This window comes from Astyanax mexicanus, chromosome 22, assembly GCF_023375975.1.
Source record: "Astyanax mexicanus isolate ESR-SI-001 chromosome 22, AstMex3_surface, whole genome shotgun sequence".
Lineage (NCBI taxonomy): Eukaryota > Metazoa > Chordata > Actinopteri > Characiformes > Acestrorhamphidae > Astyanax > Astyanax mexicanus.
Genome location: NC_064429.1, coordinates 980840 through 995729, shown reverse-complemented (window position 1 = coordinate 995729; position 14890 = coordinate 980840). Strand labels below are relative to the sequence as shown.

At 36.0% G+C, this 14890-nt stretch overlaps 1 protein-coding gene and 1 long non-coding RNA gene across 2 annotated transcripts; both read right to left on the bottom strand.

Annotated features, from left to right (window-relative positions):
• Positions 1 to 1229: 1229 nt before the first annotated feature.
• On the bottom strand, positions 1230 to 4360 carry LOC125787027 (uncharacterized). Its single transcript, XR_007428971.1, has 3 exons — positions 4276 to 4360; positions 3964 to 4137; positions 1230 to 1384 (listed from the first exon to the last, which is right to left on the bottom strand). It is a non-coding gene; the product is annotated as an uncharacterized LOC125787027 (long non-coding RNA).
• A 51-nt stretch (positions 4361 to 4411) lies between these two features.
• Positions 4412 to 14491, bottom strand: LOC111191866 (uncharacterized). The gene is made up of 7 exons (XM_049470773.1): positions 14367 to 14491; positions 14068 to 14261; positions 13639 to 13786; positions 13201 to 13405; positions 11502 to 12567; positions 11171 to 11220; positions 4412 to 4500 (listed from the first exon to the last, which is right to left on the bottom strand). The coding sequence occupies exons 1-5, from the start codon at positions 14469 to 14471 to the stop codon at positions 12263 to 12265; spliced, it is 957 nt and encodes a 318-aa protein (XP_049326730.1). The 5' UTR covers positions 14472 to 14491; the 3' UTR covers positions 4412 to 4500; positions 11171 to 11220; positions 11502 to 12262.
• Between the last annotated feature and the right edge of the window lie 399 nt (positions 14492 to 14890).

The window sequence follows — 14890 nt, the reverse complement described above, 5'->3', positions numbered from 1 at the left end:
GCCCTCCATGGTTTCTATCAGAAAATAATCAAATATTTTTTAACATGCATATAGGATGGTCATAATTATTAGCAACTTCTCATAACATATACTGCCATAAACCCAATGTTTGTATATCACAATACTTCCTAATTATGATTTAGGAAGAGACCACTATTTTATAGAATGGTTTCATATAGTATTTTATATTAAATATTTAATTTAATTATGTTTTAATATTCCAGGTGCAGTGTCTGAACTGGTTTCCTATTTTTAAAAAATCACTCTTTAAAAGGGTTTAACTTCATAACTGTGTAACTTGAATAATTACAGGCTGGGTAATTATTTCAGCTGGCAACACGTTATTAAACCCTAACTGATACTGTGAGTAGCTTCTCATTTGTTAAACAACCACGTGGAAAGACAGACATGCTGTGGGCATGTAAAATATGTTAGTCTGTTTAGGAAGGTCAAATTATCAAAGAAAAAATCGAAGGAGAATGCTAAAACTAAACTTAAATTGGGTTTAGAATTGTCTAATGCATTATTGTGGGACAGTGGGGAACATCATCTTCAAGGAAGAAATGTGGTCACTTGAATGATGGTGATCAGCGATCAACATTTGGTGAAATCAAATCGTAGAAAAACAACAATAGAACTCAGGGATATGTTTAATAGTGAAAGTATGAGCTTTTCCACTCGCACAATGCAGTAAAGGGAACACTGCAACTAAACAGCTGTGTAGCCTTAAGAAAACCGCATTTTAGAGAGACATTTTGTTGCTCAGTTCCAACTTTTCTGAAAAGAGTTACTACCATCAAGTTCTAAAGGAGTTAATGTTTTCCATGAAATAGTGTTTAATTGGTTTAATTGATTATTATAGCTCACTATTTCTGTAAGTACCTGATAAGCTTAACCAAATGGTAAGACTTTTATAAAAGAAAATGATACCTCTGCAAATCAAACACGCAAATGCCTGCTTAATTTTCTGGCTCTGGAGCATGGACCTAGAGTGGCCTATCAGCACTTTAATTTGTGAAGTGATGTCTTCCAGTCCATGGGATGCCTCCACCAGCTCTTCCACCTGATTTCTCAAAGCCACCAAAGCAGTCTCATCACCTCTGCGGCTGAAAAAAAACAAGCAAACAAAACATAGTTTTGAGTTTTTTTTTTATATTATTTTTAATTTGACATCCAATTTTGACTTCTTTTTACCTTTAAGGGTACACCACAATTTATAACAATGAGTTGTTAACAATTCTCAACGGATAATTCCATAGTTTTAGCTCATGTTTTAACTGTGGGGAAAATGACTGTGTACGTGTCCTCCTGGTCTGCCACTGCTGATATGATGTTTTTTCTAAAGCATGGATCTTCCTTGAATTTTGCCTCCAGTATAATGACCCTGTGAACAAAAATTGAAGTATTTCAAGTAGTATTTTAAAGCATTTCTATTAGTCTTTCAGTGAATAGAGCAGCTAAAGAGTTTCAACGATAAAGAAAACTAAAAACAGACAGCAATGGAGAAACATGTTTTTCATTGGACAGTAGTGATTTACTGTATACTACCATACCATACTGATCAAAACCCATACTGAGACTCACTGTACCACTAGGCGGGTTGGTTTATTCAGATTTTATCAATACCAATATTTCGCTAGTAGATGGGAGTGTGTTCTGCATACTGTTATCAGGCTCCTATAAAGTCCCATAAAGTCCATTCTTGTCTGTACTTGCAGCCCAAGTACTGTTCCAATTAACAGTTTGCAGTTAACCAAGTTCACTACAACTACCTAGATGAGTTCTTGCTCCTCACAAATTATTGAAGATGAATGGAAGGTGACTTGTGTGGACTTTTTACAGTCAGATATCCTAGAATGCACCTCGCACCAGTAGGTGGAGGAGAAAGTACACACAGTCCCCTCCAAAATACTTGGAACAGCAAGGCTTGTTTTTGTTGTTCACTAGACCTTTGCGTTTAAGACTAAAAGGTGGATATGAGACAAGAGTTCAGAATCACAGCTTTTATTTACTTCTAAATATGTCATGTAAATCTTGATTTATCACCGTTTGTATTACACCACACCATTTTATTGAGCAAAAGTAAAGGAACAAACAAAGTTGAAGTGAATTACATTTTAGTATTTGGTGAAAAAAAACCTTGCTTTTAAGAACTGCCTCAAGCCTGCGACCCATTGACATCATCAAACTGTCGCACTCTTCCTATGTAATTCTACTCCAGGCTTTTATGGCAGCTTCTTTCAAATTCTTGTTTATTTCAGGGGGATTCTCCCTTTAGTCTCCTTTTGGGCAGGTAAAAATGTATGTTCATGATAAGATTAGATAGATGACTGACCTGGCCAGTCTAATATTTTCCACTTTTTCCACCCGGATGAACTCCTTTGTCTTCTTTGCTGTATGTTTGGGTCGTGGTGTAAAATTAAACTCCTGCCAATTAGTTTGGTAGCATTCCTTCTTAAAGAGGCAGACAAAACTTATCTGTACACCTCTGAATTAATTTTGCTGCTACCATTATCAGTTACATTATCAATAAATATGATTGAGCCTGTTCCAGAGGCAGCCATGCATGCCCAAGCCATGACTTTACCACCACCATGCTTTACAGATGAGCTTGTTTCCCTTTGATCTTGGGCTGTTACCTTCTTCCTCCACACTTTGGCCTTTCCATCACTTTGGTAGAGGTTATTTTGGTTTCATGAGTCCATAGGACTGTGTTCCAGAATGTCTGTGGCTCATCTCTGTACTTTCTGGCAAACTCCAATCTGGCCTTCCGATTCTTGCTACTGATGAGGGGTTTGCATTGTGTTGTATGGCCTCCATAATCTGCTCTCAGAGTCTTCTCAGAACAGTGGACTGGGATACCTTCACCCCTGCTCTATGAAGGCCGTTGGTGATCTGGCTTACTGTAGTTTTTGGGTTCTTCTTTACAGCTAGGAAAATTCTTCTCTCATCAGTGGGTGTTGTTTTTCTTGGTCGACCTATTTGACGACTGTTGCTCAGTACACCAGTGGTTTCTTTCTGTTTCAAGACATTCCAAATGGTTGTGGTTGCTATGCCCAATGTTTTTCCAATGGCTCAGATTGATTTGCCCTCTTTTCTGTGTTTCAGTATGGCTTGCTTTTCTCTCAGACAACTCTCTGGTCTTCATTGTGGTTTATCTTCTTTTACAAATATTTTACAATCTGTATATGTTTAACCAAAACCAAGAAGGAGAGTAGTCATGCAGACCTTTTTAGTGCTTTAACAAACAACCTTAATTACACCTGGTTAACGAGAAACACCTTTCAGTCACATGTTCCAATAGTTTTGCTCACTTCAAAAATGGGTGGGTTTCAAGAAGTGGAGTTATGTATCATAACTAAGTTTTGGGAGTGATCCACGCCCTCACTCCTCCCACTTCCTTCCCTATTTAAACCATCACTTCCTCTCTACCTGCTCGTTGAACAACCTCGCACCCACCTCCTCCCCATCTTCCTCCTTCTTTAATTTTATTCTTTTCTCATGTTTCTCTTCGTGTGAGGGAGGCTTCGGCCTGAACTCCACCCCAAATTCTCTGAGTTCGCTCCCCCTCTTTTCTTCTTCTCTGCCCAGTCAAGGGCGTGGGTCAATACTAGCAAAAGGGTGGTATGTCCTGATTGGTTTATCACATCTGATGAAAACTACCAGGAAATAAAAGCTGAGATTCTGAACTTTTGTCTTATACTAACCTTTTTGTCTTAAATTAAAATGGCTTTGGTGCACAGCAAAAATAAGAGATTCTGCCTTGCTGTTCCAAAACTTCAGGAGGGGACTGTATCTGTAAGTTATACATTTTCAAAATAGTACTGCTGTGTGATAGAATTACACAATAATACATTTTAGGTAATTATTTAGGTGATAATATAATGGTTTAGACTTCAGCGCTATGTTTTGTTAAGGAAGCGTCAATGTGAAAATGTGCTCATACTTAACAGTTTCATTTACCTGTTGTTCCCTCGGTCTCCATGATCTCATTTCCATGAACGTCAGTCAGGACATATTCCTCATCGTTCGCCATTGCCACCTTTACTTTCTGTAGGATACAAGCCACGCTCGCCTCTGCCTCCACAAATCTCACCACAATAACCCTGGTGGACACCAGCCTTCCATCCAGGATTTCTGAAACGTGAACAGATCTGTCACAAAGCCATACAGAAACATAAAAAAATTACCTAAACCTGTCTTTTATAAAGTACGTCCCACAAAATGTATTATAGGTTGTAATGTGTGGGTATTAACCAGTTTAGTTATTCATACCTTTGAAAAGATCGAGGTGTGCTTGGTCGCGGAGGCAGTTTGGCAGCGAGGACGTGGAAGGTTGGAGGAAAGAAAAATGCCGAGTGGTAACCTCATAATGCCCTCATATGAGTGTACCTCATAATGAGCGTGCACGGTAAGATCCAATCCACTGAAGTTCCCACTTTCCAAAGGAAAGATGGCAACGTTGGCAGCATCCGTCATGTATACGTTTGCCGGGTTTATCTGAAAATAAATTTAGACAGACGACTAAACAACTGTGGCAAGTGTTACCCGTGTGTGACGTAAAATAATTTGTTCTTTAAAATCTAACTAGTATTATTACTTGCATTTCTACAGATTTATAGAATTTTACAGTGATACAAAAACACCTTTCAACAATTTAGTCCACTCATTTTTTAATTTGTGTTACATGCAGAACACATACACAATATTTAATAAAGCTAGAACAGAACTTTAAACAGAAAGTATGTAAAAGAGTAACGCATTAACTATGTTCTTAAAACATGCTTGCTAACTAATAACCTCCCATAAAACAACTCACAAGATGTTCCCACTGATCCCATTGTCGGCATTCAGCTATACTTGACTACTGCAACTCTCTACTGGCTGGTCTTCCACTGAGAGCCACCAAACCACTACAGTTAATTCAGAACGCGGCAGCACGACTCGTCTTCAATCTTCCGAAGTTCAGTCATGTGACTCCTTTGCTGCGTTCCCTCCACTGGCTTCCTGTTGCCGCCCGCATCCGATTCAAAACCCTGACGCTGGCCTACAAGGCAAAAAACGGACCAGCACCTTCATACCTGATGGCGATGGTCAAAGCCAGATCTGCACCAAGAGCTCTTAGAGCTTCCAGTACGGCTCGGCTCGAACCTCCATCACTCAAAACACACAGAAAAAAGACATCCAGACTCTTCTCTGTGCTGCACCAAGGTGGTGGAATGAACTTCCACTGGATGTCAGAACAGCAGAGTCACTCACGGTCTTCAAACGTCGACTGAAGACACATCTTTTCAAAGAGTTCCTAAACTAATAATAAAAAAAAATAAAATAAAATAAAAAAAAGGTTCCTAGGGTTCTTAACATGATTAAGCTCTATGTATCTCTTGATCCTAGTCTACAAACTAGCTTTGGATATCTTAAGTAACTTTGAAGCACTGTTGTAAGTCGCTCTGGATAAGGGCGTCTGCTAAATACCGAAAATGTAAATGTAAATGTAAATGTACTCATTTCAGGTTTTACTTCAACAGCTAACAAGCACAGGTGAGGCTTGTTAGATATCGGGTTATTAGACAAGGTGAGGCCTGAGAGTCACGTGATGCGAGCTGCTGACAAGACGTGAGTTTGTTAGCTCCTGTCAGTGTTTCATGAAATTCGTGTAATATCCTTAAAAAGGCTTTTACCTTGACTGAAATTCAACGCAAGACAATGTCTAAAATATCTCTGAACCCAGTCAAAGGAAATTCTGAGGTAAAAACAACGAAGTCAGGCGGTGTTAAAAGACCGAAAACTAGCTCGGCTAATGCTAGCGACGACGGCGCTGACACAAACGACTCTCCCGCTATCCTCAACGAGCTTCGTGAAATTAAGGACGCACTGAAAATTCTGTTGGAGTCCCAACAAATGTTCAGTGATACTGTTAATGCTATGGATAAACGTATTTTGACTGCGGAGCAGAGGATTTCGGACATTGAGGACAGAGAGCATAAAAACACAGAAGCATTGAATGAACTGACAAAAATGGCAACCCAGCTACAACTCACAAATGATAAGGTAGAGTACCTTGAAAACTACTCCAGACGTCAAAATGTCAGAATTACAGGAGTTCCAGAAGGGGCAGAAGGAAGACGGTGTGAGGAATTTTCCAGAAACCTGTTGTTACAACTTTTCGGCGGAGAAAAAGTCGAAGCTCACCGGCCGCTGGAAATAGAACGAGCGCACAGGATCGGTCAGAAAGGACAGCGTCAAAATCGACCTATCATTGTGCGATTCCTGAGGTATTCAGACAGGCAAAACATACTTGAACTGTCTAGAACAACAACGAGGAAGCGGTACCTCGAAAACCCTATCAGTATCTTCCCGGATTTCTCGCCTGAAGAACAGAGAAAGCGTGCCCTCTTCACCCCAATTCGCCGGCTGCTGAAAGGAAGAACCGACGTTCGCTACGGACTTCTGTACCCGGCCACTCTCAAAATAACCTTCCAAAATCACACGTACCTCTTCAAGAGAGTGGAGGAAGCAGAGGCATTCGTGAAGGTCAATTTCAACACGAGCACCAGTTCAGTAACTGAGGAAAGCATGCAGTAAAGAATGGACGAAACTGGCATTTAACTTAATGACTGATTTAAGATACGCCAGATTGGATAAATTACTGTACTGGCCAGAGTGTTTAATTTACCAGCGCTCTAATGGACTAAATACGTAGTGTTTTACATGGGTCTGGATACCTGGTGTTCAGTTTATGTGGAGTATTATTAATATTAATGAATTTCATTTGAAGTTAGGATAGATGTAAAGTGGTAATGCAGTCAAAGCTTTTCATGTTCACGGACAGGTTCCATCACGCTCTAGTGAAACACAGGTTATTAGTAGGAGGTTAATTCTTATTTATTTATTTTTTCCCTCGTATTTTCCTTGCTACTAGTTAGGTTTGACAGCCGTTTTTTTTGCTGTCTTAGATGTATAGCACACTGAAGTTAAATAGCCTTTTCAGATTTAATCTATTCGAGTTCTTGATCTACTGCACACTCCTGCACTTACGCATTAGAAACATGAATTATAATTTGAAACAATTCAGAAGTATTAGATATAATGAATGAGAATAAATGTAATGTGAACAAAACCATTAACATAATCTCATGGAATGTTAGAGGCTTTCAAAATCCTATTAAACGCTCCAAAATTTTATCCAACCTTGCAAAACAAAAATGTGACATTGCATTAATTCAGGAAAGTCACTTAATTGAAGAAGAAGTGCTCAAATTGAAGAAAAAATGGGTTGGTCATGTTTATTCATCTTCATTTAATTCAAAGTCAAGAGGTGTACTTATACTAATTAATAAGAATTTGGTTTTCCATTTAGAAAATATTATAAAAGATGAAATAGGTAGATTTGTGGCCATTAAACTAAGTTTTGGGGGTCAAAAAATAGCAGTTGCTAGTTTGTATGCCCCCAATATAAACCAAGATCAATTTTTCAATGATATTGCCAACAAATTGTCTCAATGGGGTAATATACCTCTAATTCTTGGAGGAGATTTTAATACTGTAATGGATGAATATATTGACAGATCATTTCATAATAAGAGAAAATACCCCCGTACCCACAATGCCTTACACAATATTGTTGATGAATTTGGTCTATCAGATACATGGCGTATGTTTCATCCCACTGAACGAGATTATACATATTTTTCGCCCTTGCATAAAACCTTTTCACAAATTGATATGTTCTTTACTTCAAAATCCTTGATAAAGGATATCTCCTGGGCTAAAATTGACACTATACATATTTCTGACCATGCTTCTATAGCTATTGGAATATCCCTATCAACCGCTTTTAGAACTCAGAAGTTCTGGAAATTTAACAATTCACTTGTGAATGATAAAGCTTTTCAGGAATTTATTTCAAAAGAGATTCATGAATTCCTCTCTTTTAATAAACAGCCAGATATATCGCCAAAACTTTTATGGGAATCTATGAAAGCATATTTAAGAGGAAGATGTATTTGTTATTCCTCACAAAAGAAAAAGAAACAGAATGCTAAAATTGAAGAGTTAACAGAGCAAATAAAAGGTCTAGAAGAATTACTGAGGCAAGACCCATCTGCTGCCAATTATAGAAACTTGATAAAGGTAAAATTTCAATTAAACAATTTGCTTACAGAGAGAGAATCCTTTATTATATCTCGTGTCAAAAGAATATACCACGAACAGGGAGAACGTAGTGGAAAATATTTAGCTTATAAATTACGTCAACTTCAGCAAAATAAGATAATCACCACAATTAAATCCAAAACTGGAGCAATAACTAATAACCCAATGGAAATTAATAACATTTTTAAAGGTTTTTATGAAAAATTATATTCCACATCAAATAAATTCACACTGACTTCATATGAATCTTTTTTTCAATGCATTAATCTGAATAAATTAGATAATGAAGATAAAATAATGCTTGATGCTCCCATATTAATTGATGAAATTAAAAGCGCTATATTAGACCTTCCAAAAAACAAAACACCTGGACCCGATGGATTTTCATCAGAATTTTATAAGTTAAACATTAACTTAATTGCCCCAATTCTAAAAGAGGTTTTTGACCAATCATTCAAAGATAAAAAGTTACCCTTAAATATGCAAGAGGTATTAATTACCCTAATTCCAAAACCAAATAAAGATCATACAGAATGCAAAAACTTTCGGCCAATTTCTCTAATTCAAACCGACTGTAAAATTCTTAGTAAAATTCTTGCTCTAAGATTAAGCCATGTAATTGGAGGACTTATTCATTCAGATCAAAAAGGCTTTCTAAAAGGAAGATATTCTGCAGAAAATGTAAGACAATTAATTCATAATATGTATAATAACAGAGACTCATCTGACCCTTCAATGGCCATCACATTAGATGCAGAAAAAGCCTTTGATCAAATTGAATGGCATTTTTTATATTATACTATGAGGAAAATGAGCTTTGGGGAAAAGTTCATAGATTGGATTAAAATCCTATACTCCAGTCCTTCAGCATGCATACACACAGGTGTATGTATTTCTCAATATTTCAAAATATTTAGAGGATTGAGGCAAGGTTGTAACCTTTCTCCCATGCTTTTTAACATTGCAATTGAACCACTGGCAACAAAGATCAGAGAGTCTAATGAAGTTGTTGGAGTTGGAGGGAAAAACAAAGCAAAAATTTCTTTGTATGCGGATGATATTTTGTTGACAATAAGTAAACCAGATCGATCCTTACCAGGTTTATTTAAAATAATTAAAGACTTTGGGGACATTTCAGGTTATAGTGTGAATTGGGAAAAGTCTGAGGCTTTACCCCTTTCAAAAAACACATTTCCCAAAACATATGAAAATTATCCCTTTAAATGGCCATCCAATGGTATGAAATATCTAGGCATTTATATCCCGAGATTTGCCGAAAAAATTATCCAATTAAATATGGATCCACTGCTTGAGCACATTAAAAAGAAATTTGAGTTATGGAATAATCTTCCACTTTCCTTTTTAGGTCGAATAGAAACTATTAAAATGTCAATTATGCCCAAATTATCATATTATTTGTCAATGCTACCCCCCATTATTCCACTTCAATATTTTAAACGAATTAATAAAATGTTTAATACTTTTATATGGGCATCTAAACAACCAAGAATCAAAATAGATAAACTTTTTAAACATCACCTAGATGGAGGTTTCAACCTGCCAAACCCTTACTGGTACTATTTAGCATATCAGTTTAGACATTTTCAGGACTGGCTACATAGTCCAGACATTACAAACCCCTCGACTTTACTTAAGTTAGAGGAGGAAATGGCCCAACCCTTTTCATTGAAGGAGATTTTTCTTCATGGCCCTGCACCTTCTTTAAAACAAAACATCTTTTTTTTCAAATGCCAACCGAATTTTTAAAGCTTTATGCAATATTTTTGAAATACGAAACAAACTTTTTTCAAGCTCAGGTCTATGGTATAATCCTTTATTTACATTAAATAAGAAACCATTACATAGTGTCGATTGGAGCTCCAAAGGTATAAACATGGTGAAAGACCTCTTTGAAAATGGCAAATTACTAAATTTACGCAGTTTAAAAGAAAAATTTAAAATAGGCACCTCTGATTCATATATATTTTTACATCTAAAGAAAACAATTGATCAAATTTATACAAATACTATTTTTAAACCTTCCTCACTTGAAACTGCTTTGTTTGATTTTGAAAATCGTAATAAAATTGTATCCAAATTATATATGAAAATTAGAGATTATCATTGCCCAATCTTTAAAACATCACATAGCAAACTTAGAAATGTATGGAATACTGACATTAATGAAGTCTTGGATGATAATTCCTGGAATTTAGTATGGAGCAACATAAAATGTTCAACTCCTAGTATGAAGCTAAGATCTATTCAAATGAAAATATTACATAGAATACATTACACTCCTCAGAAATTACATGATTACAGACTTCATGTTTCAAATCTGTGCTGGAGATGTAAAAGAGAAGAAGGGTCACTTATCCATATGTTCTGGTCTTGCCCATGTGTATTACCTTTTTGGAAAAGTATTGTTGAACATTTATCTAAAATCACAAATGTTAATATATCACTATCTCCAAGACTAATGATTTTAGGTGACACCTCTGTATGCAAACTTAGCAAAGTAGTAGCTAAAATGATTTTATCTTCTGCATTAATAGGCAAAAAAACTATTTTACTTTCATGGAAAGAGCCACAGCCACCTTCTTTAACTATATGGAAAAAACTATTTAATGGAAAACATTTTGATGGAACGGGTGTCCTATTCTTTTAACCCAAAATATAAACTATACTATGAAATGTGGGACAAGGCAGCAGAGTATTTAAATTCGATTGACTTATAGCTATGCAACATTTCTTATACTTCTGTATTGATTGCTTTATTTTATAGAATCTTTTTAGTGCTTATAACACTGGTGCTTATTCTTTTTTTGTGTGCTATTAGCAAATCTTTTCGTTTGTTTGTTTGTTAGTTTGTTTGTTGTTTGTTGAGATTGATTAATGTGCTATTTTCCTGTACATTGTAATTACTTTAAAACCAATAAAACATTAAATAACAAATGGAAAAAAAAAAAAAAAAAAAAAAAAAAAAGAAAACTTGAAGAGAGAGAACGACACTCACAGGTAGCCGTTAAACTCTGTTGAAGGTCTCTTCCAAGCTGTGACAGTATCCTAAAAAAGAAAGCAATTGTACAAGGAGTGGCATAAAGTTATCCAAAAGCAGTGTGTAAGAATGGTGGAGGAGAACATATCAAAGATGCATGAAAACTGTGATTACAAACCAAGGTTATTCCACCAAATGTTGATTTCTGAACTCTTAAAATTTATGAAAATAAAGTAGTTTTCTTTAAATTAAAAAAAAAAAAAAAAGACAAGGTGAGGCCTATTAATTAGCTAGAGCTATTAAATAAAGAGTTGAACCACGAACTCTACATTAAGTTAATTAAGCACACCTGGAATATCTGAGCAATCCTGTCAGCTCGCATGTCCTCAAATCGGAGTGTAACTCTTTTATTTCCTTTAAACACGACGTAGGTTTCCATTTTAGCCAACTGATGCAACACGGAGCTAGCTGCACACTTCCAACTTCTTCGACTCCTCATAACGCCTAAAGAACATGGACAAATCCCCCCCTATCGGTACTAAAAGAAAAACAGAAACAAACAGTTCAGATGCTGTGAAGCGAAAAATACAGTCCCATTTTTACTAGTAAAAACTCAAGTTGTCTACAGTAAAATTCTTATTAATGATTATTATTATTTGTCAATTCATTTTGACAAATATAATGAATGAAATATATGTCTAATGTCGTTTTTACAAGTTAAATGAGATTATAACGAAGAGAAAATCCATGTAAATCAATGTTTATATGACTAGTAATAAGTACATTTAGAGCATGTGGCCATGGTACTGTGATAATGGATTCATTGATCTGTATATCTGATATTATTTCTAGTACTGTATTACTGTTATTTGTGTTGTTAGTGTTATTTTAGGAAAAAATATTTTGCCATAAATATAGCACTATATTGGTTTTCTTACATTGGTAACTTCATTCAGAATGCTTTGCTGTGCAGAATGAGGCTTACATAAAATCACCACATGATTAACATTAATTCATTTTTGCCAATGCTGGACCAAAAAGGGACTGAGATTAAGATGGCATGGGACAACAAATATGGGAGTTATTTTTTTTTTGTTGGAGAAATTACTTCTAGACATATTTTCTGACTATGTCAACAAGAAGCTTTATACCATTTTGAAACTGTACAGGCTGGTAATTTACAGCATTTTCAAACAACAAGGCAATGTCATGGCACTGCAGTGAAAACTCTCTTTCGGCTGCTTCCTGATCCTCTGGACAATGAAATGGATTTCTTCCAAAGGTCGAAAGTCTTGTCAAAGAGGCTCCCACTTCTTGGTCATACTGGTTTGCAGCTTCTGTTGCATCTGGTAGAAGATCTGGAGAAACCTTTTTAGGGCATCCCCCTTGAGCCAGCAGATTAGGTATGCCTTTGCCTAAAATGGGAGTTAGCAAATTAAAATGATTTTCAATTAAAATATTTTAGAGCATTTTACATAAAAAGGGAAGTGGAGAGTTTAAAATATATATTTTTTAAACATTTTACTATTCCACACTAAGCACAAATCTGACTTATTTCCTGATAATAATAAGCTACAAAGGTGTTTCCCAAAAATAGTTATCTTAAACTATGCATTCTATTTTTAGATGGGATCAACAGGTTGCAAACATCCGGCAGACAGACTTTGCTATGTCTGTGTCCAATGTATATAGACTTCAGTGCAAAAGTACCGGTACTGTACATTGTGATGTCACAGCTCAGGTCTGCCATTGTATACATTTATTTATGTATATTAGGTTCATTTACGGTATGTTATATTGTATGTTCAATGTTTTTGTGTAAGGTGGTTAACTGTGGGTCTTTGTAGTTAGTGTATACAGACATAGTAGTTGGGTCATAAGAAGGACATATACCACAGGACGGTGGCTATCGAAGTTGGCATCAATACTCCTACGTTACTGGGAAACACTCCAGTTTATTCTACAACATGAAGAATTTCACAGAGCTTGAATAAACAATAGAAGACTACTACATATGCTTTTTATGTTGCTGAAACCTTTGGACATACCTGGAATCCTGTGTGCGTTCCATGACTTCACTACTCTGTCAACGCCAACTTGAGCTGCCGAACATGTCAGGGAAGACATACAGTGTTTGGTCAAGTTGTCTTCCATGTCGATCTCTTCCTGGTCAACTAAATGAAGTAATGCCCCTTTCAGTGGATAATTAACTCTTTGGTTCACCTCTGGCCAGATTCTTTCTATCGTGTGATTCTGCAACATACAATAAATATTTTAATGAGTAAACAAACATCATACTGTTAATAAATATTTGGCAGTTTACCTAAAAACAGCATAAATTCCAGCATCATTGGCATGAGTTTGAGTGCAAACATTTTCAAACCTCTTACATGTATTACAATTCTGAGCCAGGTTTAAATTTAATTCAAAAACTATTTTTATATTTTTTGGAACTGTTAATAAAACAAAAATCATGACAAACTCACCTGTGTTGAATGTGATTGAATGTAGGCCTGTCTGTCTGTATTAAACCGAAGGCCTGCCAATTTCTCCTGAATAAAGAGAGTCAAGAAAAACTCTCTTCCATGATCCACCCTGATTTGATCCCAAATGCCATGTTGTAAAACAGAATTTCTGCAAGACAGCAAACATATTTTAAAAGACAGCATTACAGTAAACACAATAAAACACATACAAAGTTAATAATTAGTTAATTCTCTAAAAGTATTTCTTAAGGCTATAGTACAAAATGTTTGAATGTTAGTGTTTCGAAACAAAACTGTCCAGGGCAAAATATTATAAGGAATTAAATGGCATCACTAATTTATAAAAGGTACTTTAGAGCAGACACTTTCAGTAGAACAGGGAGCCTTTTCAGGCAGGGTCTTTGAGCTGAACAGAACACTGTCAATTACCTGTACACATCCTGATATATGAGCAGGTTATTCTTAACTGGCATGGTGGAATGTCCAACAATTTTGCTGGAATAGCCATCTATAGCAAGCACATGAGTCACACCAAACATGACCAATTTCTCATTTTGGTCCATGTGTAGTTTGTGACCCATGTACTCTGCATTGTAAGGCATTGGATTCAGGTTCTTGGCCCCCTGTGTGAAAACAATAAGAGATAATGGAAGAAACTTATTTCAGTTCCAAAAAAAAATCAAGTGCAGACATTCCTGTAGATCTTTAGTCTAGTTGTTAATACTTACATGGCACCGATCTGTATGATAAGGCTGATTAACAGTCCTGAGCATATGTCCCACACGAACTTCTGATGCCCAGATTCCCTTTGATGACAAATACCCAGTCATCATTTTTCGACCATAGGCTGGTCCAATCTGAAGTAAAAAAGATGCAGATTTTAGATAACCAACTATTATAAATAACCAGCTATTATAAACCAGCTATTATATACGATTTTTGTTCAAGGGAGGTTTCTTAAATCTTGCAAGAGGAAAACAAAAATAATTTAACACACAAGTACAAATGTAACTGCTCAACCCCCATTTTTATTTTTATTCACATCTATTACATATCATTATGAAGTAGGAGACATTCTGCAGAATGCATGTAATACGCAAATAATGACTGTAATTATTCTTGTTTTACTAATCATTCTGTTAAGCAGTAACCTTATAAAATCCATACTGTTTGCAGGGTCACAGAGACTATACACCCTAAAGCTGTTTAACAACACAGACACAATGTCTTCGTCCGATCCAAAAGTACAATA